This window comes from Carcharhinus amblyrhynchos, chromosome 29 (assembly GCF_965287045.1).
Source record: "Carcharhinus amblyrhynchos chromosome 29, sCarAmb.v2.hapA, whole genome shotgun sequence".
Lineage (NCBI taxonomy): Eukaryota > Metazoa > Chordata > Chondrichthyes > Carcharhiniformes > Carcharhinidae > Carcharhinus > Carcharhinus amblyrhynchos.
This window is the reverse complement of record NC_137352.1, coordinates 28984882-29012650: the sequence shown is the minus strand read 5'-3', so window position 1 is coordinate 29012650 and position 27769 is coordinate 28984882. Positions and strand designations below refer to the sequence as shown.

The following is a 27769-nucleotide window of genomic DNA, read 5'->3' as shown; positions in this document are numbered from 1 at the left end:
TCATGGGTAGAAATTAGGCTCTGAAGTGCTTGTTTTCTGCGCTTCCTTATGCTTGAAAATGGTGATAGAGATATGCAATAACAGAAAAGATACTGGACCCCACCTTGATAAAGATGGTATATGTGTGTGTGCCTAATGAATATTGCCAGAAGCAGTGCAAATTGAGCTTGATGTTAATCAGTGTACTATGCTGACTTAAAGCTAACGCTGTCATTTCTGAAATGCTATGCAGTAGCCTCTCTTAACCTCATACAGCTAAACATGACATTAAGCGGCAGGAAGGACCCGCTACCAGTATTAGATTCAAAGGATCTTTAACTACTTAAAGGCTGGCTGCTGGATTATTTCTTCTTGCTGCTGGGCATTTCTATGCATAACTACAGTATGCAGATAATGCTTCCGTCTGCACATACTAAGAGGCCGAGCTCAAAGCCACCATCAAAACCCTTAAGGGAATTGGGCCTTACACTAATATCAGTAACACAAACGTTTTAGACCAACCTGCTCCCATCACACAGCACTCCCCTGCTTCTCAGTTATCAAAATCCACATTAGGACTTGGACAATGTTAATCACTTTCCATACCTTGGGAGCTTAGTGTCAACAAGGACAGATATCGACAGTGAGATTCAGCACCACCTTCAGTGTGCCAGTGCAACCTTCAGTCGGCTGAGGAAGAAGGTGTTGAAAACTAGGACCTCAGCCCTGGCATCTGTCCTCCTCTATGGCTCAGACGTGTGGACTACTTACAGCAGACACCTCAGAACTCTGAGGAAGTACCACCAGCATTGCCGCTGCAAGATCCTGTGAATCCGTTGGCAGCATAAGCACACTAATGTCGGCATTTTCATTCAGGCCAACATTCCCAGCATCTTCAATTAGCTCCACTGGGCAGACCTCATCGTCCACATGTCTTACACGAGACTCCTTAAACAGCTTTAACATGGCAAGCAAAAGCCAGGAGGGCAGAAGAAATGTTTCAAGGACATCCTCAAAGCCTCCTTGAAATTGTGCGTGATCCCTGCTGACACCTGGAAATCCCTGGCCAAAGACCGCCTGAAGTGGAGAGAAACCATCCAGGAAGGTGTTGAACACTTCCAAGCTTCTTCACTGACAACAAGCTGCAGCCAAGAGTCAACAGCTAAAAGAACAAATGGCAGTCTGGGCACCCCACCCACCCACTCCTCCAACCACCATCTGCCCCAACAGAGACTGTAAGGCACATATTAAATTCCTTAGCCACCTGAAAATTCATTTTTAGTGTGGGAGGAAATCATCCTTGACCTTGTGGGACTACCTGAGAGAAAGATTTTTGGAGCATTTCTATCATTGCAAGGAGTAGTTGGTCTTGCACTAAATTACTTTTTTTTATTGACTTAAAAGCTTGCGCAGAAACAAGTTGCTTCTAGACAAGGCTTCCTTCCTCTGGGAACTGAGTCGAAGTGGGAGAATGAAGAGAGGCTGTGCAGAGGACGAGCTGCTGGAAGATGGAGGTGGACTCTCAGCTACAGCTGTATTCACTGAGAATCCTCATAGAGCAATTCTCATATCTCAACAGCAGGGATTTCTGCCCTTGTTGACAGTAGACTCCCAGGGTATGGAAATTGGGCCACATTATCCAAGGCTTCGTCATGGATTTTGATGCTCCTAACATCTAAACGTAAAATGTTTTCTCACTGAAATTTGCCATTGGTGTAGCCATGATCAAAGCCTCAAAGCAGGGAGAGGATCACATTGCTTTTGGCTATCGAGGTAAGCATGGTGCTTAATTTTTATGGATCCAGTTCCTTCTTGGATACTGCTAGAAATATTGGCAACATCTCATATTTTGCAGTACAATTCTGCATAAAAGAGGTCACTGATGCTCTTTATGCATCTTATTCACTCTTGCCAGAATCAAACAGATAAATTAAGCAGGAGAGTGTGCAAAGATTACAGGCTTCCCCACGGTGAAGGGTGCTCTTGATGCAGATATGACGATGCATGTGCCTCACATGAAGCCTGCCATTTTCTAAGAACTGAGGGGGATTCCACTCCATGTGTAGCTGCAGTGTGACCTCAGGCAATGCACAGGTGAATGCCTATTATAAGACCATAATACATAGGAGCATAATTAGGCCACTTGGCCCATCGATTCTGCTCCATCATTCAATCATGGCTGACATTTTTCTCATCCCCATTCTCCTGCCTTTTCCCCATTACCCCGATTTCCTTATTTGTCAAAAGCCTATATCTCTATTTTAAAGACACTCAATGATCTGGCCTCCACATCCTGTTGCGGCAAAGAGTTCCACAGAAATACCTCCTCATCTCTGTTTTAAACGATCATCCTTTTAGCCTGAGGACGTGTCCACTGGTTCCAGTTTTTTCCTACAAGTGGAAACATCCTCTCCACGTCGACTATTCTGTAAGTTTCAATTAAGTCCCTTCTCATTATCCTGACAGTGCTCATGATCCCTTTATTTCACTGTTATCTGCTGTGCCAGTACTTGACTCATAATTCCATGTTTAAGGAATTGCTACAAGGTGACACCTCATGACATGGCTCATGACTCCTGTCCAGAAAGCATGCACTCATACACAATGGCCATAAATAAGAGCTATGTTGGTGCAATAAACATCATAGATTATGATCAGCATCCTCAAGCAGTGCTTCCATTCTCTAAATGCTAAGGAATCCTCCAGTACTGAGCTGAATGCAAATAGAGAGTGGTGGTAGCATGTGGCATGCTGCCAAATCTGGCTATTATGAGAGAATGCCTATTCTGCCCAGGCTCTTATGATCAGATTATTCACGAGTGTCACGCCCAAGAAAGGCATGTCACATTTGTAACTTTGAACATGGACAATATTCAGTACAGAATTTTCTAGAATTGCTGTCCCTTATGAAAATGGACATTAAAAAGTAGTTAAGATGGCTGCCAAGGATCAGTTGACTTTTGCAATTTCTGCACAGACTCAAAAGTACCTTGAATCTCTGGAAAGTTTCCAACTGAAGGACAATGGATGGACCAATACAAAAGCATTTGCAGAATTCACATCTTATGTTATCTCTGGACTTAATCAAAACTCAAGTTCAGATTTTGATCATGTCTCCAAATTCAAAACTTAACGAAAACACATTAGAAACAGAAGGCTCAGTCAACTGACAGCTGAGATGGAGTGGGAGGTTTATCTTATGAGAAAAAGTTGGACAGGTTGGGCTTGAGGTTAGAGAAAAAAGCAAATTACTGCAGACACTGGAATCTGAAACCAAAAAAGAAAATGCTGGAAAATCTCAGCAGGTCTGGCAGCATCTGTAAGGAGAGAAAAGGGCTAACATTTTGAGTCCAGAGTCAGCTTAGATGACCTGCTGAGATTTTCCAGCATTTTCTCTTTCGGTTAGAGGACCGAGCTGTGAACTTGTTGAAGCCTATCCGATCTTGGGGGGGCTTGAGAGCAGATGTTTCCCTTGTGGTAGATACTAAAACTACTCATTGTTTGTGCTAGCATTCTGAAGGAGCAACTGACTCTTGGGGGGAAAAAAATCAGATCACAGTCTATCCTAAAGTAGTGATTAAGGCTTGTATTGAATTATATTCATAGGTGCAGGACCAAATAGAAGAAAGTAGACTTCCAACAAATTTATTTAAAGAGCTGGAAGGTTACTTCAACGAAATTGGAGGATGACAACTTAATGGACTTTTAAAAATCCTGGTTTAAAATGTATATGGGGCCTTTGCCGTGTAATATTAGTAGTGGCAGGCTCCTCTATATGATTCTGGATAAGAGTTGCTGAAGCAGGTGGTGAGAAAGTCCCCTCTTCATCCCATGAGCCCTCCAGGTACACAGTATTATCTCCATCTTTGTGCGGGGCACCATCCCATCTCGCAGAGGAAACTTTGGCGATAAATGTCACAAGATACGTTTTTAGAAGTGTTTCTAAACTGATTTCAGACATATAGAATAATCAAGAGCGAGCTCCTGTGCAGATACAAACAGGAGTAAGTACTTTTTCGTAAAACAAAAAATAAAAGTATAAGCAAGTGGGCGCCATCTTTGTGAGGGGAGGTCACAGCCTCCATCTTGCGCCTGGCTGCCCCACAATGCAGCGGGCTGCAGCCAGCGGCGCCATCTTTGAAGGGGGCGCCATCCTGCCTTCCCCTCTGACCTGCTATCATTTAATCTAAAGTACGTACTTTGGTCTTTTCACATCAGCTTGGAGTGTGATCGGGGAGGGAGGAGGGTGGTGTGGGTGAAGTCGGAGCTTTATGAGGTATTAATTCCTCGTCAAGGGTCAGTTCGGGAAGGGGCTCGAGCACGGCAGGAACCGCCCGGCTGCCTTTTCCGAAACCACCAAACGTGGGGGGAGAAATCACTTTGGCCGCGGCCTCCATCTTTGTGGGGGGCAGCGGCTCGGCCTCCCTCAGCCCAGCCCGCCAGGCCAGCACTAGCTGGTCGCAACACTCTCCATCATCTCACAATCCCACCCACCCATACATAAGATTTATGATCTATATTTGAAAGACATATTATTATTTGCCTGCCTTTCGTGCGCGCGGTCAAGCACTCGATTGAATAAAAGTACACCGGCGGCCGCCTCCGAGCGCGGCTCGAGCTCACTGGCGGCCCCTGTGCTCGAGCCGCGTCCGAACCCGACCCCGTCATCGGCGCTTTGTAAACGTCGACAGGCGGCCGACACTGCCGGTTGCGAGGGGTATTTTTTTTTCCCCCACTTAGTCAGATGGGGTTGTGTGTTTTAATCAGCAGATTTCCCGCCGCCAGTTGAAGCCACCGCCATTTTGTAGCGGGGCGCCGCCCACAATCCCCCGGGGCGGGGGCCGGCAGCCATCTTAGTGCGGGGCAGCAGCCCTCCTCATGGAACGCGCCCCTCTGTCCATTCCTATTAACCCCTTCACCTCTGTCGATGTGGTGTTGTTGAAGTGATTGGTGTGCCTGGGTCTGATCATCCAGCTCCCTCTTTTCCCCCACCCTCCCCGGATCTGTATTCAGGGTGGCAGGTGCCCCCCTTCCAGTGTGTGTGGCGGGAGGGGTTGCCCCGCTGTATCCCACAAGCCCCCGGGCCGGAGCCCGGATGTGGACGGTGGACGATGGCGGCGCCCAGCGCAGCGGACTCCCCGAGCCGGAGCTGGACCAGCGCGGCGGCGGCCGAGGCCGAGGCCCCCCTAGAGATCGCGGCCCCCGCCTGGGCCGAGGTGGCGGGTGACTCGTCTGCCGAGCCGCCCACCCCCAGCTGGACGGGCGGCGCGACCGACAACCCGGCGCCTAGCCCCAGCCGGCCGGCCGCCTGCCGCGGGATCTCCTGGACCCCGGCCGAGACCAACGCGCTCATCGCCGTGTGGGGGGACGAGCGGCTGCAGGACGTGCTGGAGGGCAACCTGCGCAACTCGCACATATTCGACAGGATCTCGCAGGCCCTGCGGGAAATGGGCTACGAGAGAAGCGCCAACCAGTGCAAGGAAAGAATCAAGGTACCCAGACTCTTAACTAGCAAAGTAATTAGTAACCAGCTCATTTAATACTTTGTAACTGGCGCTTTGCAGGCAGTAACTAGAATCTACTTAAGACCACGTTGCAACTTAATTACAAATGCCAGTTCCAAGGGGCTGACTGATCTGCGTTGAGTAACTAGCATCCTGCAACTAACTGATCTTCTGCAGTCAATAACTTTGTGCTAAATATTGTAACTAACTTTCTGCAATCAGCTTATATCTTGCAGCCAATCACTAATTTTCTGCAACTAATAGTGACTAGTTTTCCACAAAGCTACTTACGTCGTGCATTCAGTAATTAATTTTCTGCAACTGATTTAATCTTATGGTCAGTAACTAGATTTCCACAACTAACTAACGTCCTGCAGTCAGTAACTCATTTTCTGCAACTAATTTGATGTTCTCTGGTTAGTTGTTGAAATCTAGTTACTAACCAATGCCCTATAGTCAGTAATTAATGTCCTGTAATTAATTTGATGTTCTCTGGTTAGTAATTAATTTTGGGCTGCACACTTAGAACACTTCCCAACTAATATCTTGTATACTGATGCGGCTTGGGTATTCATAGCACATTTAGGAGAGAGAAAAAAATGAACAGTTCCAACTGATTCATTCTCCCTTTGAGCTGGAAATGATAGCTGGTAGAATTGCTGGACCAGAGTATTAATTAATACTACTGCTGTGGTAATCTGTTTCCTGGCTAAAAGGAGTCAAACAATGCTACCACACTTAGATCAATATAAGTGTAGGAAGTCTATTATGCTTTACCCATTCAAAAAAGACCCACAATCCCTTGACCATCCAGTTGCCCCTCAAATGACTGGCATTTCCCCCATTGCCTTAAAATCGACTCTGTGTAGTGATCATTTATGTTTCAAAGAAGCATTTACTAATATCTCACCTAAATTTGAACGCTTGAACTTTTGTCTGATTCCCAAATTTTGAGTAATTTTCAGTTTCATTGTTCTCCTCTAAGGCTACGAAGACTGGATTTCTCCAGACTTCCATCATTTTAATTCATTTTGACAAAAGATCATCCTTATGTCTTGCCTTTGAATTGCATCCAGGACTAGAATTACTCATGTCTCAGTGTCTTGAATTGACTGCAATATTCAAGGTGTGGTCTGGTGAAAGTATTGTACAGCTTGAGAATGACTTCTTCCGAGCTGTACTCTGTTTTTCACATATGATTACCATGCTGACTGTTCTTCAGATGTAATTATTACACCAACTGCTTAATTAAAGGCCTACTCCAGAAACTTCTCTCAAAATCTAGTCTGACATCTGTATAGTGCCAATGGATTTTTGCACCACCGGAGATGCCATCTTTTGAATGGATATTAAACAGAGAACCTGTCTGCCCTCTTGTGCAGATGGCACCATTCTGAATTCATGCTTTGTCCATCAGTCAAACTTAGTAAAATAGACTGTCCACTCATCTATTTCATTGGTGTTTCTGGGACCTTGCTGTGTGTAAAAATCTTGCATTCCAACAGTAATGACGTATCAATGGTACTTCACTGATCCTGAAACACTTGGACAGATAAATGCAACTTAGTTATTTTCAAATAATTAATTTTTAGTTTGGCTGATATTAATCTCAGTAGTAACTTATACTTTCATAAGTAAATTAATTATATTTAATTAAATGAAGATGAAGTGCAAAAGTTTGGCAAATACTAGTACTATTGTTAAACAAAATATCTTAAGAATAATCCATAATGGATCAATTAGTCATTGTAAGAAATTCTGTAAGATATTCCGTAGGAGTGTTACGTCCTTTTCAGCGTGGAATAACAAGGTCCGGTTAGTGATCATCATTATGGTGAGGAAATTTCTTTAAGTTTCATATCCTGGTATCAGCATAACATATTAAACATCTCAAGGACATTAAAAATGTCTTTTGTCGTATTTGTCATCAGAGAAAGCAAGAACTTGATTACATTTCAGGAGAAATGAAAACAGGCAGTGGAAACCCACAGCAGGTCAGTCAGTATCTATATAAAGGAAATAAACAGTTAATGCTTTGGAGGATCTGCTTTCAACTCCTTAATTCTTTTGAAGTTTTGATTTTGTGACAAATTTAACAATTCTACATTCGCAAATATAAATGAAATTCTACACCTGAATCAGGTGGTAATCTCAATCAGATTTTCATTAGTACAACAGGCTTGGATGTTTGTAGTGTAAATCCATGACCACCAATCTGGTTACAAGAGGCAATCACTCCTTCAGTTAATAATTGTATACTCTAGGTAAGAGCAAGTAAGGCGTAGTTCATATCCTGCAATTTAATAGCAAATGTCCTATATCTCCCTGTGTGGCATTCTGCACGTCAGCAACTCTTAACCTAAAATGTGTGGACAATAGCACAGTTAGAAGTCTCACAACACTAGGTTAAAGTCCAACAGATTTATTTGGTAGCAAAAGCCACTAGCTTTCGGAGCACTGCTCCTTCATCAGGTAAGTGGGGATTCTGTTCACAAACAAGGCATATAAAGACACAAACTCAATTAACAAAGTAATGGTTGGAATGCAAGTCTTTACGGTAATCAAGCCTTAAAGGTGAAGACAGTGCGAGTGGAGAGAGGGTTAAGCACAGGTTAAAGAGATGCATATTGTCTCCAGCCAGACAGTTAGAGATTTTGCAAGCCAGGCAAGTCATGATGGTTACAGATAGTGTGACGTGAACCCACGATCCCAGTTGAGGCCGTCCTCGTGTGTGGAACTTGGCTATATCAGTCTCTGCTCAGTGACTCTGCGTTGTCCTGTGTCATGAAGGCCACCTTGGAGAATGCTTACCCGAAAGTCATAGGCTGAATGCCCATGACTGCTGAACACCAAGGCAGCCTTCACAACAACGCAGAGTCTGAGCAGAGACTGATCTCCAAGTTTCACACACGTGAGGACGGCCTCAACTGGGATCTTGGGTTCATGTCATACTACCTGTAACCCCTGCGACTTGCCTGGGCTTGCAAAATCTCACTAACTGTCCTGGCTGGAGACGATACACGTCTCTTTAACCTGTATTTAACCCTCCCCCCACTCACATTGTTTGTACCTTTAAGACTTGATTACCTGTAAAGACTCACATTCCAGCTGTTATTTTGTAAATTGAGTTTGTGTCTTTTATATGCCCTTTTGTTGAACAGAACTCCCACTTACCTGATGAAGGAGCAGCGCTCCGAAAGTTAGTGGCTTTTGCTACCAAATAAACCTGTTGGACTTTAACCTAATGTTGTGAGACTTCTTACTGTGTTTACCCCAGTCCAACACCGGCATCTCCACATCGGGACAATAGCATACAGTGACCCTCAAGTAGCAACCTTTCTGATACCAGTGGCTTTCACCTCTAACTTCAAGAAATGAAAAGTTGTATTCATAACGTATCTTGTCATGGCTGAAGGCAATTTACAGGCAATTGACCGCTCTTTTGGAGTACAGTGGCTGTTCTGTGGGTTGACGCAATAACCAATTTTCACAAAGCAATGTTCCATTAATGAAAAAGTAATGTTTTCTGCTGTTTTTACGGTGTTGAGAGATATTTTTGGAATAGCCCCTTGAACCTGCTCTGCCATTCAATTAGAACTAGATTGTGGCTGATCTTCCACATCAACCACCTCCCCACAATATCCCAGATGTCATTAATATCTAGAAATTATTAACATCTGCTTCAAACAAACTCAAATGACCAAGCCTCCACAGTCCCCTTGGATAGAGAATTCCAAAGGTTCATCATCCTCTGATTAAATAAATTCTGCATTATCCCGGTCTAAAATGGCTTACCTCATTTCTAAGACCACGTCTCCTTGTTCTCGATCCCCTCATTGCATTCGCCTGAGCAGGCCAATACAGCCTTGCTTGATTGAAAGACAGAACCCCCGTCACTGCAAACCATTTCCTCTGGGTGCTCCGGTTTCCTCCCAAAGTCTAAAAGATGTGCTGTTTGGATGTGTTGACCCGAACAGGTGTCGGAATGTGGCAATTAGGGGAATTTCACAGTAACTTCTTTGCAGTGTTAATGTAAACCTTACCTGTGATTAATAAACTTTACTTTACTTTAAATCAGTGACTTTGTACTTCAATAATCACCTAAACCAGTAAAGAGACTCATACAGTAACCAGTACTCTGCTTGTAAACCAGTAAGTAATACCCTGAATTAGAAAATAACCTGGAAATATTCAGTAGGTCGGGCAGCATCTGGAGAGGAGCAGAGTTAATGGCGCGAGTCTCCCAAAAGTGCTGAATTGGCAGGAAAACTGCTAAATTGCGACTGTTTTATCAGTTCAGCTTCTCAGCTGAATCTCTGCAGAGATCCCAGTCATGAATGTCATTAAAAACCCAGGGGGCAGGGCATATTTGCACCGGAGTTTGACAGTTCTGGAACTCTGCGCATGCGCAGTGGTCCCGATCTGTCAGACTCCTCGTTTGCTGGCCAGCTTGAGATCCCCGCAGTACTGTCCCTCCATATCTCTCTCTTTCTCTCTCTCTCTCTCTCTCTCCCCCTCCTCTCACCCCCCCCCCCCCAAAAAAAATTGAGCAGTGCCAAGGTACCCCACTGGCAGGGTCACTTTGGCCCTTGGGCATTGCCAGGGAGCACAGGCTAGCACTGCCACCCTGCCAGTGCTTAGGGGGGCACAAACCCCTGCTGCCCGACCACCTGGGTAACTCCTGTTTTCCCCTCCCCACCAGTCATTCAGGCAGGGTCTATCGCTAGTTCCAGTGAACATGGAGAGCTACTCTGAACCCCAGTGAAATGAAGTACTCCTGGTGGGGTGGGAGATTCAATCGGGACTTTTCAGGCCCTGATAATGAACTAATAAACATATTAATAAAACATTTAAATCACTTACCTGACTCAGCGTGGTCTGACTGGCGACTCTTCACTGGCTCTGCGAGGTGCACGTGTTCCTGACACATGCAAATCCTGGAATAAGGCCGGTGATGTGCCTCTCCCATAGCAACCTGACAGAAAAGTTGCAGGTCGCAATGGCAGAATCGCGGCCAATGTTTCACGTCAGTGACTGTTTATCAGAATAGCACGTTTATAATGCCCTCCACCTCACCAGCATAGTCAATCCCACTTGCACTAGCACCATGAAACACACGGTGTCTCTCTCACATCCTCAGTTGGTAAATCAGAAAACAAATCCCGGTGACAAAATAAACTGGAGCACATTTCATTTTGTTTGCTCCCTCTTATCCATTTAGGGACTGGTTTGCTGTGCTATGGGGCACGTGAAAGGAAGCTGCAGTCACCATTTGGAGTCAAGTCCTTCCCTTTTATATGGTTTAGGTTTCAGATCACTGGATTATGAAAGGAAATCCTCTTCTTTTTGTTAAGAAAAATGACTGTTTGAATTTGAAAACAGCGTAGAAAAATACAAAAGACAGATGTATCTTATCAACCCATACAAAGGGATGATGGTAAAATTAATAAGTGGTGAAAAAGTCTACCCAATGGTTCGGGCATTTTGTTGGCTTAAAGGCCCAGGGTTGAACCCTGCTTTGTGCTGAGGTGATCTTGGGCAGAATAAGAAAGGGTAATTACATTACAGTTATCTTTGGAATGTTGTTCCTGGGTGGGGGCTCAAAAAGTGAGACTCTGGACCAGTACATGTCCTTTTACTTCAAAGTCAAATCCTAATTTTCCTGTGTGTTGAGGAATCGCCTAATCCCAATCAATCTTGCCTAGCCATTGGCATACATGACATGGAGTATGTCATATTTCTCATCAATATTATGTGTTGCTTCAGAAATTTGGCTTTTTTTTGATGGGCTGGAATGGAATGTTCTATGAAATTATATGCAAAACTTGCAACTCCAAAATGGAGCAGAGGTGCAACTGCCTGTGAAATAATCATTTTAAAAATTACATACACACAACAGATTTTGGCAGAGTCATCAGTATTTGTTTCATCGCTAACAATTTCAAATTTAACGTGTTGCGTCTTTAAGAAAGTATCAAAACAGCTGTGAGTTTAAAAAAGGCAATCTCATTATGCCGCATAACTAGAGACGTGCAAGAATTTGAAGTATCTCTAGGTTTTAATTTCATTTCCCAATTATACATTGTCGTAACCAACATATGAACCATTTGATTACAATATTAACACTACAATGATATTGCTGTAACGTTACTGGATATTACAATGATTTTTTTTAATCAAATCCCTACAGTGCAGAAGAAGGCCATTCAATCCACTGAGTCTGCAGCGGCCACAATCCCACCCAGGCCCTATTCCCATTAGCCGTCACATTTACCCTCTGACACTAGGGGTAATTTAGCATGGCCAATCAACCTAACCTGCAGATCTTTGGACTGTGGGAGGAAACCAGAGCACCCGGAGGAAACCTACTCAGACAGTGGAAGAATGTGCAAACTTCACACGGACAGTCATCCATGGCCGGGATGTGTTAGACCAGCATTTCATTGCTAGATGGTCAATTTATTTTTGAATCTGAGCTGTACACCTCTGTTGTGTGAATAACATACTGTAGATGACATTGCTTATTGACAGTTACACCACTTAATTTATACCAGACTCCATCACTACTTGTCTGGTATCCAGTGTGTGTGTGTGTCATACGCTAGAGTATACTTCAGATTACTCGACCTTTGCCAGGAGAGAAGTTGGGTTAATGTTTTCTGTGTAGACCATTGGTAAGGGGGCTGTTTCAAGTAGAACTGTACCTGAAACATTACCTGCTCTTTTCTCTTCAGAGATGCTGATGGAGCTGGTAGCATTCGCCATATTTCCTGTCTTTCCCTGTATAGGGAATGGCTCTGTTTTCCACAGCTCAAAGTGCAGTATCATGTTCCATTTCTGGTCTCCAAAATAGTCCTCCAGGTCACACCCTCCTGATATCAGTCACTCTTATTTCATTATTACAGAGTGAAATTCCTCAAATTCTCTGCCTAGTATGATGCTGGGTGCACAGATACCACAGTGGTTCAAGAAGGCCTATTAACCAGCTATTTGGTCCATTTAGACTCGGATCAAAAAAAGCAGCCATACCAGTGTTATCCATATTCCCCAGACAAAATAAAGTTTATATTTTTGGGTGAAAGTTGTTTTAATGGGAAATTGCTCCAAGTATGCTCGGAACTTCAAATGATTTCCATGACCTTGTGCAAGATTCACTACTCTCAACATTGTTATGTGCTGTCTCAAACAAAGCTTTTGCTCTTAAAACCTAGGGGTTCAAATCAGTGCATCAGAATCCTGGTGGAATATTTAGTATCGGATTGTATCTGACACGGAGTAAGAAATTAGAGTATTTTATTGTAATTTGCTGTTGACTCTTTCATGGAAAGAAGTACAGCTGTGTTCCATGTAGAAAGTGGTTATGTGTGGTGCTAACAAAACTAGTTGCTTAGCACTCTTTCGGTATTGTGGAAGGCATCTCTGTCACTAAAGTGTGATGAATTTGCTATTGCAAGAGAGAATGCCATCTTTTCCTTTCCTATTTTATCTTTACATGTGTAGAGTAATTAAAAATTGAGTAAACCCACTTTTTGCCAAATAAATTGAAGATAAAACCGAGGCATGTAAAGCAGGGTAGCACTAAGTGGAGAAAAGGCCAGATCAAATAAGAATTAGTGATTAGGAAGTACAGAATTTGGGTTTATAAATCTCTGCAGCTGGACAGCAAGGCTGAGGGAGTTCAGGAGTACCATAGTTCTGGCCTCCTAAGAGAGAATGAGTTGGGGTGATGCATTTTGACTTCGGCATGGATGTTTATGAACTGCGTTTGAGATCTGACTTGTTTCTTTTCCCACACAGACTCTAAAGAGGTGTTATAGTAGGGTAAAGGAACGAGGTCGAGGTAAGAGAACCTGTAACTACACGTTTCAGCAGCTGGAGCAGGTCTTCGGGCGGGTGCCTGTCGTGTGGGAACCGCACGCCTATCAGCCAGTTCTGATTGACAGCAGCGGACTGTACCAGGACACAAAATCAGACACTATTAACCTGGATGACAGCCGGGAAGTGCAGCCAACTCAGTTGGAAGATTGGGGGAACCAGAAGCCAGATTTGCTCATTAAACAGGAGCTACTTATGAACCAGAAGCAAGAATTGCAGGCCTACCAGAAGCAGGATCTCTCAGTCTACCAGGATGCAGATGAGGACATAGGTGAGTAACCTGTTTGTTTCACACTTTGATGTAAAACCAGTGGTTTGTACTGTCCGTTGGATCTGTGGCTTTTGATAATGGTCTGTGTCTTTGCTTTAGATCTGGTCAAACTTCACCAATGTCTCCATTGGTTAATTTATTACCTTTGAATGAGACAGAGCCATGAACATTACAGGTTTGTATAGAGTGGAGTCATTATACAGCTGTACTTCACCACCTTCAGGGCAGGGGCAGTAATTATCTGTTGTCAACAATAATTACCCATGGCCATGTATAGGACAGTCAACAGTGCCCCCTGGCTGCCTGTAGGGCTGTATGTCAGGTATCACCTTCCCTAACCAAAAGCCACTGAGCCAATTGTAATTCCTGTTTTCCTGATTGAAATCAAATAGCAGCACAGACCGGGGAATGAGATGCTTCCTGGTTCCTTTCCTCTCTGAATTTATTAAGCCACAGAGTCTGGACTTCTACATTTTAACCAAACCGGAGCTCTCCCATTCTAAAAGTGTGCATGTGTGTAGTCATCAATAGCTTCAACCTTCGTTTAAACCTGAAATAAAATTCCTGTTTTTTTTTGTCACAGTGCTCCATCCAACAGCTTTGCTGAGGAAGTTTTTGAACATATGGTTGTAATGACATGGGCAAAGTTTTCACTTCCCTGCAGAACTCACCCTGTGGCTCTTTTTCCTTTAAATTATGGTCTCCCTGTTTCTGAAGATGCATCTCCCTGTTCATGCAGGATCATCTTCCTATTTATTGCCCTCCAGCTGTTTATCCATTGTTCATATATAATCCTGGGCACTGAAAGCTACACCCTGATTGACTGGAAAGCAAACAGTGCTAAACTCAAAACTGTCTTCACCTGATTGTGGTACGTTTGCACACTCTAGCAGTGTAATCAACAGCAAAAACCTCTATGATTTTTCTTTCCCCATCCCACCAGATTATGGTTAAGGAAAGTTAGAGTACCCCTACAGACCCTAGAGCTCAGCACAGATCACGTATTCAGCCTGTGAGCCACTTAAAAGTAAGGAAGATTGTAGGGGAGAGCTGTGCTTTAGCAACACTGGCTGTAGAGGATATAATAGAAGTAACCTAAATATGCTTCATTTCAAAAGGACAGGCTGAAAAAGAACCCTAAGCTTAACAATTTTCATAGTAACTTCATTACTGTGTTAATATCAGCCTACTTATGACAATAATAAATAAACTTCAAACAATGTTCTGGATAAACCTCTCCCCTGCCAGTTTCTCTGTATGTAATTCAATTTACGATGAGAGGAAAAGTGTGTGGTGCACAAGTGAAATTGGCAGCACTCCATACTTCTTGGCTGAAAGCACTCGAGGAAGTCATAGTTTCAGTTCCACTATGGAATGTGGGTAAGAATAAGTGCAAGTTGAAATAAAACAAAGACAACTTTCTCAAATGTGACTTCACCCTTGCTAGAAACCAAACTTCTCAATCCCAGTGAACTCTCTCTCCCTGTCTGCCGCCGTTGAGGCAGGTCACCAATACAGATATGTTGGTGCCAGTGTTGTGCTATTACATAAGCTGCTGCTCCCACTGCTGCTGCAGGATGCGGTTGCAGAAATTGACACTTTTTATTTTGTCTGTCAGAACTATTCAAGAACCGCCAAAATCAGCAGCAAAATATTTCTTTGCGTAACCTACGGTGAGGTGAGTTTCCAAAACAAGCCTTTAAAACAGAAGCTTGATTTTAAAACTGCTTCCAAATGCTGATTCACACATGGAGCTTAAAAGCACACACCTTACTCAAAGAAAACTTTTCAACATTGTACCTTAGTGCTGTGGATCAGTTGGTTTTTTTGGAATTTGACCAGGTCACGTTACTGGCATGGTTTTGTCAGTCCACATAAGTTGTGCCTTTCATTAACTTTGAACTAGCCTATAATGGCACATGACTATGATGTAACAAACTACTATTTGTTTGACAAATGGATTACTGCTTATACGACACCAAAGAATGTTGGTGAAGGAGTAACACACTTAGTCTTGTGTGTGTGTTTTCTTTTATCTCCAATTAAAATGTAATTGTGTTTCCACAGTAGCGAGAATATAAAAACTGAGTAATGGAACTCATAAATCAATCAATCATTTGGCATTCGTAGGTCCCTCTGAATTTTGTACTAATTTAGTGTGAGGACAAAATGCAGGAAATTAAAAAGTGATGGTCATATATCTCGCAAAGATATAGCCCATCAAAATGCCCTCATTCTGGTTTGTTGCCTATTTCTATATAATTCCAATATTTTCTTTATATTTATTTCAGATAATCCAACATTTATTTCTGATAGCCCAATATTTAAGGCTTTTCCTTTTGTTTCCCCAGTGGAAACATGTATCCTTTAATGGTTTACACTCTGTACTATTGTAAAATGCTATGGCCAGCACAGTGGATAGAAAAGCCTTCCCTTTTGAGGATGAATATAGACAATCGTGAGTTGCTCAGTTGTCCTCGCTCTTTAATCACTTCTTTCCTGATCTGTATGAATTTTCCAAAAGACTGTATCCCATTAGTTTTAATCCATTCTCTGTTGGTTTTAAAATAACGCTGATCAGAAAATTCAGGCTATCCTCTAAGTGTGGTTTTAAATTGCCCTTTTGATGGTTTCGACCATGGTAGTCAGACAGCAGGTTTCCTGGCACACAACGGTAGGATTGTCGTGAAGTATACTACAGGGCATGAGACATTTCCATCATTCATCACTTGAATTGTGAGGTGCATTCAGCAGTAAATTCTGTTTTCAATTTGTACATCTGAACTTGGGTAATGTCTGAAGGGAGCATTTTGACTTGTGGTTGAAGGTGATGGCAACAGCTCTGTCATTGGTGGTGGTCATGGTGTTTTCAGAGGATCAGACAGGAATAATAATCGCAATATTAAGAAACGTTTGCTTAGATATTTGTCCTTTAGACCATGGACATATCAGTGCTAATTATTCTCTGACTTCACTGCACCATAATGTTACATGGAACAGTTTGCAGTTCTTAATGTATGGAAATTAACTACTCTAGCAGGTTAATGTAGAGCCTAGGGTTAGTTATTAATGTACTTAATGACCCTGGGTTTTATTTGCCCAGATTTTCGGGTGAGAGTCACCTGTTCTGCACGTGTGTGTGCACGTGTCATATTTATGTTCATCTCATCTAACTTTATCCATTCCATTGGCTGAGTTGAATAATTCTTGGACAATGTTAAAACATGAAACTGACAGATCAGCATAGTGTGTGTGTATACAGTTTGTGGTAACGCTGGGAAGTTCTGTTTCACGTGCAGCCCCCTTGGCACAGATAGGGGTCCCAGTTGGGTAATATTTCCTGACAGTGTCATAGCATGTTGAAACCTGTTCTCTTCTTTCCTCCTGCCCCAGGCCCCCCCCCCCCCGCCATCCCCTTCATGCACAAATGCATCTCATCTGGGAGATGCTCTAAACTTGTTTATTTAGATTGAAGGTTATGTACATAAGTTCCTCCTTCTAAAATCCTTCAATAGTAGACCCTGGAGCGTTGAGTCAGCAGTCAAAATTCTATCCAACGGCATTCATTCCTCTCCAGATGAGAGAGAAGAACCAGAATCTTAAGTGGACCATGAAAAAGGATAGATACCTTGTAAACAATTGGCTAAACTTGTATCAATTTGCAATGAATGGTGCATTGCAATTGATCGTTCTAAAGTTTGACAATGGCAAAGGATTCTAATTGACGGAGAAAAATTGTCACCCAATCCTAATTGTTCAAATCATAGAATCCCTACAGTGCAGAAAGCCCATTGAGCCTGCACTGACAACAGTCTGTTAAAGCAATTTCTGATGTGGAGATGCCAATGTTGGAACAAATAAACCTGTTGGACCTGGTGTTATGAGGCAATTTCTGCTACCACTCTCATTCAAATGCTTCCCAAAGAAAGGAAGCCTGTTAGAGATAGCCAGGAGTGGGGGACACTGGTATTTTGATGACGGGATGGGCTTCTCTATGATGCCGATTAGCTGGATTTGAGAATTGTGGCGGATACTCGGAGATTTGGCACTGATAGGTTGTTGAGTGTTTGCTTTTGATCAGTTTAAAAGTGTGAAACTGCAGACCTGTTGAGGGGCTGATGGGTACGAGTGTGTGCCTCTGGAATATTGGGATTATGTTTGATAAACTACACTCCCTCTTCAATATTCTTTTACTCTGATATTTTTTCTAAACTCAAATGGTTTGAAATCAGCAAGTACGTATAGTTATGTAATTACGTAGACAAATATAATAGTTGATGTAGCAGGAAGCTGTTGAGCTAACGAGCTTGGCTGTGTGAGGGAGATGTGGTAATGTCCAGCTTCAGTAACATGCTTGCCTCAATTATCGTCTCGTATTGGTTCATCTCCCTTACGCTGTTGCCCATATTTTGTTCTCCACTAACCTCAAATAATGTCAGCATTCTCAAAGCGTTGCTTTTGAAGGAATGCAAGAGGGACTTATCATCATCTGCTCCCTGGCAGCTGTCAATGGGAGAATGAAGATTTGTATTGTTCTCTGTGTGGAACTTTTGAAGTAGCAGCTGGGATGCAGCATATGGGGCAGCAGCGTGGTTAGCAGTGCTGCCTCACAGCTTCAGTGACCTGGGTTCGATTACAGCCTCTGGTCACTGTCTGTGGAGTTCTCCCCGCGTCTGCTTGGGTTTCCTCCTGGTGCCCCGATTACCTGCCACACTCCAAAGATGTGCGGGTTAGGTTTATTTGGCTGTGCTAAATTGCCCATTAATGTCAGGGGGATTGGCAGGATAAATATGTGGGCTTAGGGGGATAGGGGCTGGGTGGGATTGTTACTGTTGTTGGTGCAGGCTCAATAGGCTGAATGGCCTCCTGTACTGTAGGGATTCTATGATTCAGCTTATCCAAGTTCAGGGTACCGATTCTGAATTGGTAGCTTGCTGAATGGCCTCACCTGACTTCAAGGAGAGGTTATGCCAGGAATGATGGGTGATAAACTGCCCCTGAGCATGGGTTAATCTGCTGTGGATTAAAAACAGGGTGAATTCAGAAGTGAGAGTGTTGGCATGTATTGCTGAATGTTTCAAGTGGAGGTGTCTCTGTAAAGAAAACCTAGGTATAGACAAAGGCAAAAAACAGTTGCAACGCCAGAAATCCAGGGACACAGCCCCTGATCTATGTACTTTGGCCTTAGACACAGTTACTGTCAATCTGCTGTACTGGCAAAACACATTTTGTACAGTCACGTCCTGGTTTCAAAAGTTTACTTATCAGCTGGTGCCATGGTAACAGCCTGACTTGTAAAAAGGAACCAAATTAAAGTTTCCTCTTGAAGAAAATTATTCTGAAAAGCTGCATGTTGAAAATTTTACTTTGCTCTTTTGTAGCAAGTATAGAGACCCAATTGCCCCCAGAAATAGATTGTATGAACTTGCTGTAAGTAGTGTGCCATAACAAATAGTCGATTATCTCCTTAGGAACCTTGGGTGCTGTTTGTATACTTGAGATTGGTATCTTGACTAATTCAACAATTACCCTGCAATCTAGTTAATGATTATCCTCCTCCGCAAGTAAAGCTCCTCACCAACCCACAAAAGTTGTTGAATTTTATGTTGCGTATCCCATTGAATCTGTAATTGCATTGATCAGTGAGCTTATGCTGCATTTTCAGAGGGAAATAACTTTCTGAGTTTAACCGCTGCACTTTCAACCATTGTCAAAGAGGTAAGTGAGGGTGGATCTGTACCTTCAAGTTTCTGAACTGAAGGATTCTCCCAGTGGGACTGCACAGACTTGTTTCTCCATTGTCGAGTTGCTATTAACCAGTCAGTACTGACAGTTAATAATCTGAAGTCGTCAATTGTACTTGCGTATCCATTGACTTGTTTACATGACAGCCTGGCAAAGGAAAATCTGAGTCTGAAAACTTGAACTAGTAGCAGTATCAAGTTGGTTTTAAACATCTGACTGGCCTTCCATTTTCATGCTTTCTATTTGTACATTGTGCTGCACTACAGATCCATAAGTGTTGATCTAATTTTTGTTTTTTTTCCCCACTCTTTCAATGCCTTTGCATTGCCACAAATTGTGCTACTTATAGTGGGTTTAAATGGCCTGCAGGCTTGGCTGCTCTTTTACCATACCCAAAGGAACTTGGTGAGTGCCAGCCAACAGTTGAACTGTGAGACTGAAGCACATTGCATCAAGGACAACCCTTACTGTCACCAAACAACAATCCCACCCGGGCTCTATCCCCGAGCAGAGATTAACTGAGCACAGTCTGTGGATGTAAGTTGGGATGTTTCTTTTCGATGTGCCTCAGTTCCACAATGCAAATTATACTTGCATTAAGTATTTGACAGAGCCAGTAGTTTTACTACTACCTCTGTTCTGGTTTAATCTTAAAATATTAATGGTTGGCTTTACCTCTCCTACCTCCTTTAGGACCATCCTAATAATCTATCTTTTTGACCAAATTTTGATCACTCATCCTAATGTCTCATTTGATTTTTTTTTTGTCTGTTTACGTCCTTGTGAAGCGGCATGAGGTGTTTTTTACATTGAAGTCACTCCAAAGTTGTTGCTAGCTGTGGCTGTGTATCTAAGTGAACCAGTGTTCAATCGCATCTTTGTTTTGTGTGAGACAATTCATGTAATATAAGTGGAGATTCCAAATTGGTAGCTTTTCCATAATTTTATAAATGTCTGCGGTAACATAAGTGGAAAAGAGGAGCTGCTCCTTAAGTGCATTATAGCTACAAAATCCACGATGTTGTGTGTTTAATATTTCTTGTACCACTGTTTTTAGTAACTTAAAGATTCTGACTCCGTTTAAACAGCTCTAAAAAGCAAAATTTGCATTTAGTTAGTTGGGCACATTTTAACATTTAGTGCACTGCGTGCATTGTTGTCTCTTGGATCACTATGAAAGAGTTTTGAATTTTGTAGCATTATTAGATCTGACTTTCTCTGGAGAGACCATTTTGAGCTGCATGAAAAGAGCACCGACTGGGTCTCCCGTTCACCTAGGGAGCAATTAGAAGGGTTGAATTATCTTGGAAGAACTGCATTAGGATGATTACAATTTTCATATTCAATCTATTCATTCAAAATAATTTCTGCTGAATAGTCTGTTGTTCAAATTCAGCAATTTCAATAAAATTAGGGTGGGGGATAATTGATGTTTGAGGAAAAAGTTGGAATTAAGAATTGATTCAAATTTAGCATCTTTTAATTATAAGTGACTGTCACGTAATAGTACGCAGTTTTGAGATAAATAACTTTATGTTCAGCAGCATACATAGTAAGGTAATTGTGTTCATTTCTTTCCCTTGGGGCAGTGTGAGCAGGATAGTTACCAGTTTTCTGACCAAAGTTATCCTCCCACAGTCGCTGATTTAATTTTTTTTTGAGAATAAGATGAAACTCGTGTGAGAACGCTGGGTTCCTTTTGCGAAGTATGGGATGGTAGGAGAAAGTGAATTATGCCAGCAGGTGAGCATGGCTGATTTGTGCAGGAATTGGAGAAAGTACAGAACCATTGAAAGTGACCGTGGAATGCAGCAAAGTTTGAAAAGCTATAGTGATATGTCAGAAATCTCTCCCCCAGTCACCTTTCAGAGACTAACCCCATCACGCAACCAATGTTCAGATCTACAAACAGGAGAGTAAGGGGAGCACTTAACTGAATTTTACTGATTTATTGGCTTACAAGGTATGATGCATAGCAATCCTAAACTGGTTAGCTAAGGAACAAAAGAGGCTGGGTTAGTATTAAATATTCTCATGCTATAATTACATGTTATAATATCAATTCACAGAAACCCAGTCATCATACCTGTCCTATGCCAGGCAGTCTGGTTCTTAGTCTTAGCTCGCAAGAAGTTACCATGCTCCATCTTTAATTTTCTAGCCCACAATGTTATGAATGGATGCTCCATCATTGGACACACTGAAGACTGGGACAGGCAGACAACGAAGGGACATGGGGAGCAGGCAGGAAAATGGATTTAAAGCCCAAGATCAACTATCATCAGACTTGATGGGTTGAATGGTCAACTGCTGTTATTTCTTTACTGTGGGATATGGGAAGGGCAGGATGAGGGGACCAGCTTACTGGGAGCCCCAGGCCAGGAAGCCCCAGCCCAGAGGGGACAATGGGCAGGAAGAATTCTATTTGCTTAATGTCCTGTGTTCAAAATCTTGGCATTATACAACATTGAATGTGGCTTTTCACCATTTTTGCCTGTGTCTTTGAAAAAAAACTCCCATTGAGTTCCATTCCTCTACCCTTTTCCCATAAGCTGGCAAATTTTTCCTCTCCAATACTATCTAATTCCATTTTGGTTTTCTTTTAATTCATTTTTTTAAAATGGGATGTGGGTTTCACTGGCTTGGCCAGTATTGATTGCCCATCCCTAATTGTCCTTGAGATGGAGGTGCTGTGCTGCAGTCCCTGAATCTGCTTCCACCCCTTCTTTCAGGCAATGCAATCCTGATCGTGACTTGCTGCATACACAAATTTCTCCTCATCTCACTCAGGTCCTTTGCAAGTTACCTACCCTTCTGCCACTGAAAATAGTTTCTCCTTATTTGATCTTTCAAAACTGATTTTTAGTGCCCCAGTTAAATCACCCTTTGACCTCTATTCTTAAATTTTAACGAAGGACAAAATTCCATTTGGTTTTAAATGTTCAATTTATCTTTTTTCCTTAAAGCCATAGGTATTGGAAAGGATGTGAGAATCTTGCTTTACATTCTAGCAATGAAATATAGAAATATTATAAGATTAATATGATAAAGTCAAGCACGTAGGCCACTATTATTAAACTTATTTCTTCAAGGATATTTGCAGTAAAGATTTAATTTAATTCAACGTAGGTGTCCCAAGTGTTCTTGCATGCTTGTCGATTTTTGAACACGTTGAATCCAAGATATTGTGACCTGCCCAACGACCCCCCCCCCCCCCCCCGCCATAAGTTTAAAATAAGATAGATTCACAAAGCGCATCAACTGCTGGAACTGATTTACATTAAACAGAATGTACAGTTTACATTTATTTTAAAAAATCAGCATTTTTGACAGGCGGGGAGGAGGGATTAAGCCCAGACAGCCATCCCCTCCCACAGGAATGTATGATTTCCGCAGAGAGAGAGCAACATTTAGCAGTGTGTACTGTTTGAAATTTACTGCCTCCTTCCTTGCTTGTGATTGTGCCCAGATCCTCATGAAGCAGGAACCAAACTCAGTTTTGTCCTGGATTGCAGGTGCAAAGTCAGGCTATTACGCCGCACTCTTTATTGGATCTTAGCCATTTTGGCTCCAATCAAGCCGCATAATTGCACTATCAGTCTTCTGTTTGAACTTCTAACTGTTAAGTGACTGGGAGCAGCCATTTTGTGTTAAATCTCTCCTTGAGGGCTGCTTTATGTTTCCCATTAGTGATGGACCTGTGGAGGAAATCTACTCAAATCTGTGCTCCCAATTCTGTCTGATTCCGCCAGCAGCTATTAAGAAAGCACAGGGGTAAAGCCGGAGAGTAACGAGTAATGCTACGGATATATCCCTTTAAATCATGAATTACATGATCATTCAAGTGAACACACTTCCTCTTTCCTGCAGTTTGTTGGGCCACATACACATCTGTTTTTCTGTCTCTGTCTCCACATGCAGTGCAGCTCACTTAAATAACTCTTAAAAGAAACACTGTGACTTTGGAAGGATAAAAATCTGAAACAGTGATTTGTCGACATTAGGGACAATCTGTTTTGATTTTAGTGATGGGACACTTTAACCCTTCGGCTGATTCTTTAAACCAAGGCCCTGCCTATTCTACCAAGTTTTCACCAAAGATCTGTGGAACTATTTCAGAGGTGGAGGAGAGCAGTGCCCTGGTAATATTTATCCCTCAACCAGCATCACGTAACAACAGTTTATTTGATTATTATCACGTTGCTGTTTGTAGGGCCATGATGTGCACAAATTGATGGCTGCACTTCCTACATTACAGCAGTTGCTACACTTGAGACACATTGAACTGGTTATAAAGTGCTTTGCGATATCTGGGGTTGTGAAAGGTGCCATGTTACTGTCTATGCAGAGTCTGCACGTTCTTCCTGTGTCTGCATGGGTTTCCTCCTGGCACTCCAGTTTCCTTTCACAGTCCAAAGATGTGCTAGTTAGGGCCTTTGATCATGGTAAATTGCCCCTCAAGTGTGTAGGTTAGTGGAATAAATATGTGGGTTAATAGGGATAGGGCAGGGGGGTGGGCTTGGGTGAGATGCTTTGTCAGTCAGTGCAGACTCAATGGGCTGAATGGCCTCCTGCACTGTAAGGATTCTATATAAATGCAAGTCTTTTTTGCAGAAAAGATTAACCCAATAACATATCGTGAATTGTTTGCCATCTTTATCTATATTTCTCTGCTCCTTTCTTCTGGTGAGAGGGGAATAGAGGCCACCACCTCCTGGACCTTTGTTTCTAATGCATATGTCTAAACTTGCCAGACTACTCAGAACCTGACCTCTGTCTGTGTTAATTTCTTTAATCGTATCCAGTCAAGAGGTGCCATTGAAGTACAATCCAATTGGGTATAACTTGAGCACAGTGCAAAACTTGCTCAACTGTGTCAGGTAAATGCCTTGGCCCCAATTTCAGAAGCACCAGGGTACTGCAACAGTAGGATATGATTCATGTAACTTGCGTTCAGAGTTATAAAGGTTGTGGTTTGAGGATATATTTTAAACTGGCATGTAAGTACTTAAAATCTTCATTCTTGAGATTAGGTATTGTTGGCAAGGCCCACGTTTAATGCCTATCTCCGATTGCACTTGACAAGGTGGCGATGAGCAAACTTGGACCACTGCATGTCGTGGACATACATACATAGTTGGGGTGAGTTACTGACCACAGCATTACCAATCTCTGAGCAAGTAGTGGATGAAAGAAGTGAATTCCAGCGGTGAGGTGATTGGGTGGGGGGAGTTCCAGGACCTTGACCCAGCAACAGTGAAGGAGCAGTGATATAAATCCAGGTCAGGTTGATGTGTGGCTAGGAGGGGAACATGCAATTGGCGGTGTTCCCTTGCATCTATCCTTGTCTTGTTAGGTAGTAGAGGTTACAGTTTGGGAAGGTGCTGTCCAAGGGGCCTTGACAAGTTGATACATTGCATTGTGCAATCAGTTCACACTGCTGCCATGTTGTGGTGAAGGGAGTGAAAGTTTAAGGTGGAATGGATGCCAATCAAGCTAGCTGATTTGTTCTGGATGGTGTCAAGCTGCTTGAATATTTTTTGGAGCTGCACTCATCCAGACAGGTGGGAGTATTCACTCAAACTCCCACACCTTGGGCGTGGTGCAAGGTTGAGAAGGTGGGTCTTCATGAATAACTTCAACTGGTACGGTTATTGAATCCGTGTTATTGCCATTCTTCTGCATCACAAACCAGCTGTCCAGCCAACTGAGCTAACCCAATCCCCCCATTCAACACTTAAAACGCAGGAATCCCTCTCGTCAGCATCGTAGGATTACAGTTGACCAGAAATTTAACAAGACGAGCCTCATAAATACTGCAGTTACAAGAGCAGCTGAGACTGGAAATCCTGTGGTAATTAACTCACTACTTGATTCCCAAAAGCCTGCATACCATCTATACAGTACAAGTTAGATATGCAATAGAATTGCTAGGTTTGAGTACATCTCCAAAACCATGTTGGAGCAAGACATCATTCAGGGCAGCATGGTGGCACAGTGGTTAGCTCTGCTGCCTCACAGCGCCGGGGACCCGGGTTTGATTCCCTGTTTGGGTCACTGTTTGTGTGGAGTTTGCATGTTCTTCTCGTATCTGTGTTGGGTTTCCTCCCGGTGCTCCGGTTTCCTCCCACAGTCCAAAGGTGAGCGGGTTAGGTTAATTGGCTGTGGTAAATTGCCCCTTAGTGCCCCTGACACTAACAGGGTAAATAAGTGGGGCTAGACAGATAGGGGCTGGGCGGGATTGTGGCCAGTGTGGACTCGATGGGCTGAGTGATCTCCCTCTGCCCTGTTGGGATTGTGAGGAGAAGAAACTCACTGATTAACACCTTATTCATTACCCTAAACATTCCTTCTTTGCATCGTACCATTTATAATTGGATGTACTGCAGTAACATGTCAGGTTTCTTTCAACAGGTACTTCAAAAGTCTACAACCTCTACCATGTAGAAACACAAATGCAACAGTCACATGGGAATACCATCCTGTGCAAGTTCCCCTCCAAGCCACTCCGTATTTTTGTATTCCATTCCCCTTGCAAAAAACAAAAACGTTCTAATTATTATTAGGAACTTAGGTCAGAAACCTGGAATCCTTTTCCTTAGAGCATTATGTGGGTAAATAATGCAACTCGCCACAACCTTCTCCAAGGCAATTAGGGATACGGGTAAATGAATTAGGGCAGGGCCCCTCGAGCCTGTTCCTGCCATTCAATACAATTATGACTGATCTGATTGTAACCTCAGCTCCACACTCTTTCCTACTCCGACAACATTTCCTTCTTAAGTATCTATTTACCCCATCTTAAAAATATTCAGACTCTCTACTGCCTTTTGAGGAAGAGTATTACAAAGATTCACAACCCTCTTGAGAGAAAAAAAATTCTCACCTCTATCTTTAAATGGGGAGCCTCTTATTTTTAAATGGTGACACCTGGCTTTAGATTCCCCCAGAAGAAGAAAAATCCTCATCACATCCACCCTGTGAGGGCTACTTGGGATTTTACATGTTTCAATCAAATCACCTATCACTCTTCTAAATCCAGTAGATACAAACCAAGCCTTTCCAACCTTTCATTGTGGACAACCTGCACATTCCAGCTATCTGTCTAGTAAACCTTCACTGAACTAACTCCAATGCATTTACATTCTTCCTTAAATAAGGAGACCAATACTGCACACAGCATTCCTAATGTGATCTCAGCAAACTCTAACACTGAGGCACTTCCACCTTATTTCTGTATTCAATTCCCCTTGTAATAAACAGTAACGTTCAGTTAGCTTTCTCAGTTATTTCCTGTACACTAGCCATTTGCAATCTATTTACTAAGATGCCCAGGTCCCCCTCCATCTCAGCTCTGCAATCTCTGACCATTGAGATAATATGCTTTTTTATTTTCCCTGCCAATGGACAATTCCACATTTCCCCATACACTTCATGTGCCAGATCTTTGTAGCCTCCTTATATCCCCTTCACAACTTAGTTTCCTTCCTATCTTTGTATCATCAGCAAATTTAGCAACCATACCTTTAGTTCCTTCATCCAAGTCATTTATATAAATTGCAAAATGTTGGGGCCCAGCAGTAATCCCTGTGACACATGACTTGTTACATCTTGCCAACCAGAAAATGACCTGATGATACCTACTCTGTTTCCTGTTAGCTAGCCAATCTTCTGTCCACATCAATGTGTTAACCCTGCACCATGAGCTTTTATTTGCTGCAACAACCTTTTCTATGGCACCTTATCAAATGCCTCCTGGAAATCTAAGTACAGTGCATTCAACGGTTCCCTTGATCCACAGCACCTGTTTGTTCTCCAAAGAACTAGAATAAATTGGTTAAACATGGGATAGGTAATAAATGTTGATCTTGTCAGGGTGTTCACATCCCATTAATAAGATGAAAAGAAAGAGTTTCTACACTCAATTATTGTGTGCCTTTAAGGCAGAGTACATCTCGACCCTTCCGAAGTAGTAGTTAGCAGAACTAAGCGTTTGTACCTTGAGTTCTGGAGTCATCTGAAGTCAAAAGCTTGTACACTGAATCTCTGCTTGTACTTTTCTGGTAGCTAGCTTGACTAGGTAGACATCATTTTCTTGGGTTGAGTCTTTGCTGGCAACTGGCCAGTCTAAATCAAGCTGTTAACTTTCTGACTTCTAATTATGTTATAGTTTTCCAACTAGATGCTTGTGTGCATATAGTAGAGCCCATTGTTGGAGATTGGGGGTTCTTCCTAACCTCTTTAATATCGTTTTAAGCTTCAGGCATCTTGCGAAAGAGCCTCAGACCGCTTGTCTCCAGAGGAGGTTGCTCCTTTATCTGCCTGTAACCTGTTTTGACTTTCGAGCTGTCCAGGGCACCTCCACTTGTGTTTTAACAGATTGCCTGACGGAATC

At 42.7% G+C, this 27769-nt stretch overlaps 1 protein-coding gene across 3 annotated transcripts in view; it reads left to right on the top strand.

Annotated features, from left to right (window-relative positions):
- The first annotated feature begins 5008 nt into the window (after positions 1–5008).
- Positions 5009–27769, top strand: part of msantd2 (Myb/SANT DNA binding domain containing 2) — a 33288-nt gene continuing 10527 nt past the window's right edge. Inside the window, exons 1-3 of one of the 3 annotated variants that reach the window (XM_080214603.1) lie at positions 5009–5471; positions 7415–7477; positions 13281–13629. In XM_080214603.1, the coding sequence (XP_080070729.1) occupies positions 5091–5471; positions 7415–7477; positions 13281–13629 (793 nt within the window). In that variant the 5' untranslated portion in view covers positions 5009–5090. The remainder of the gene's footprint in view (positions 5472–7414; positions 7478–13280; positions 13630–27769) is intronic. The other 2 variants (XM_080214602.1, XM_080214604.1) reach the window with 2 other exon arrangements.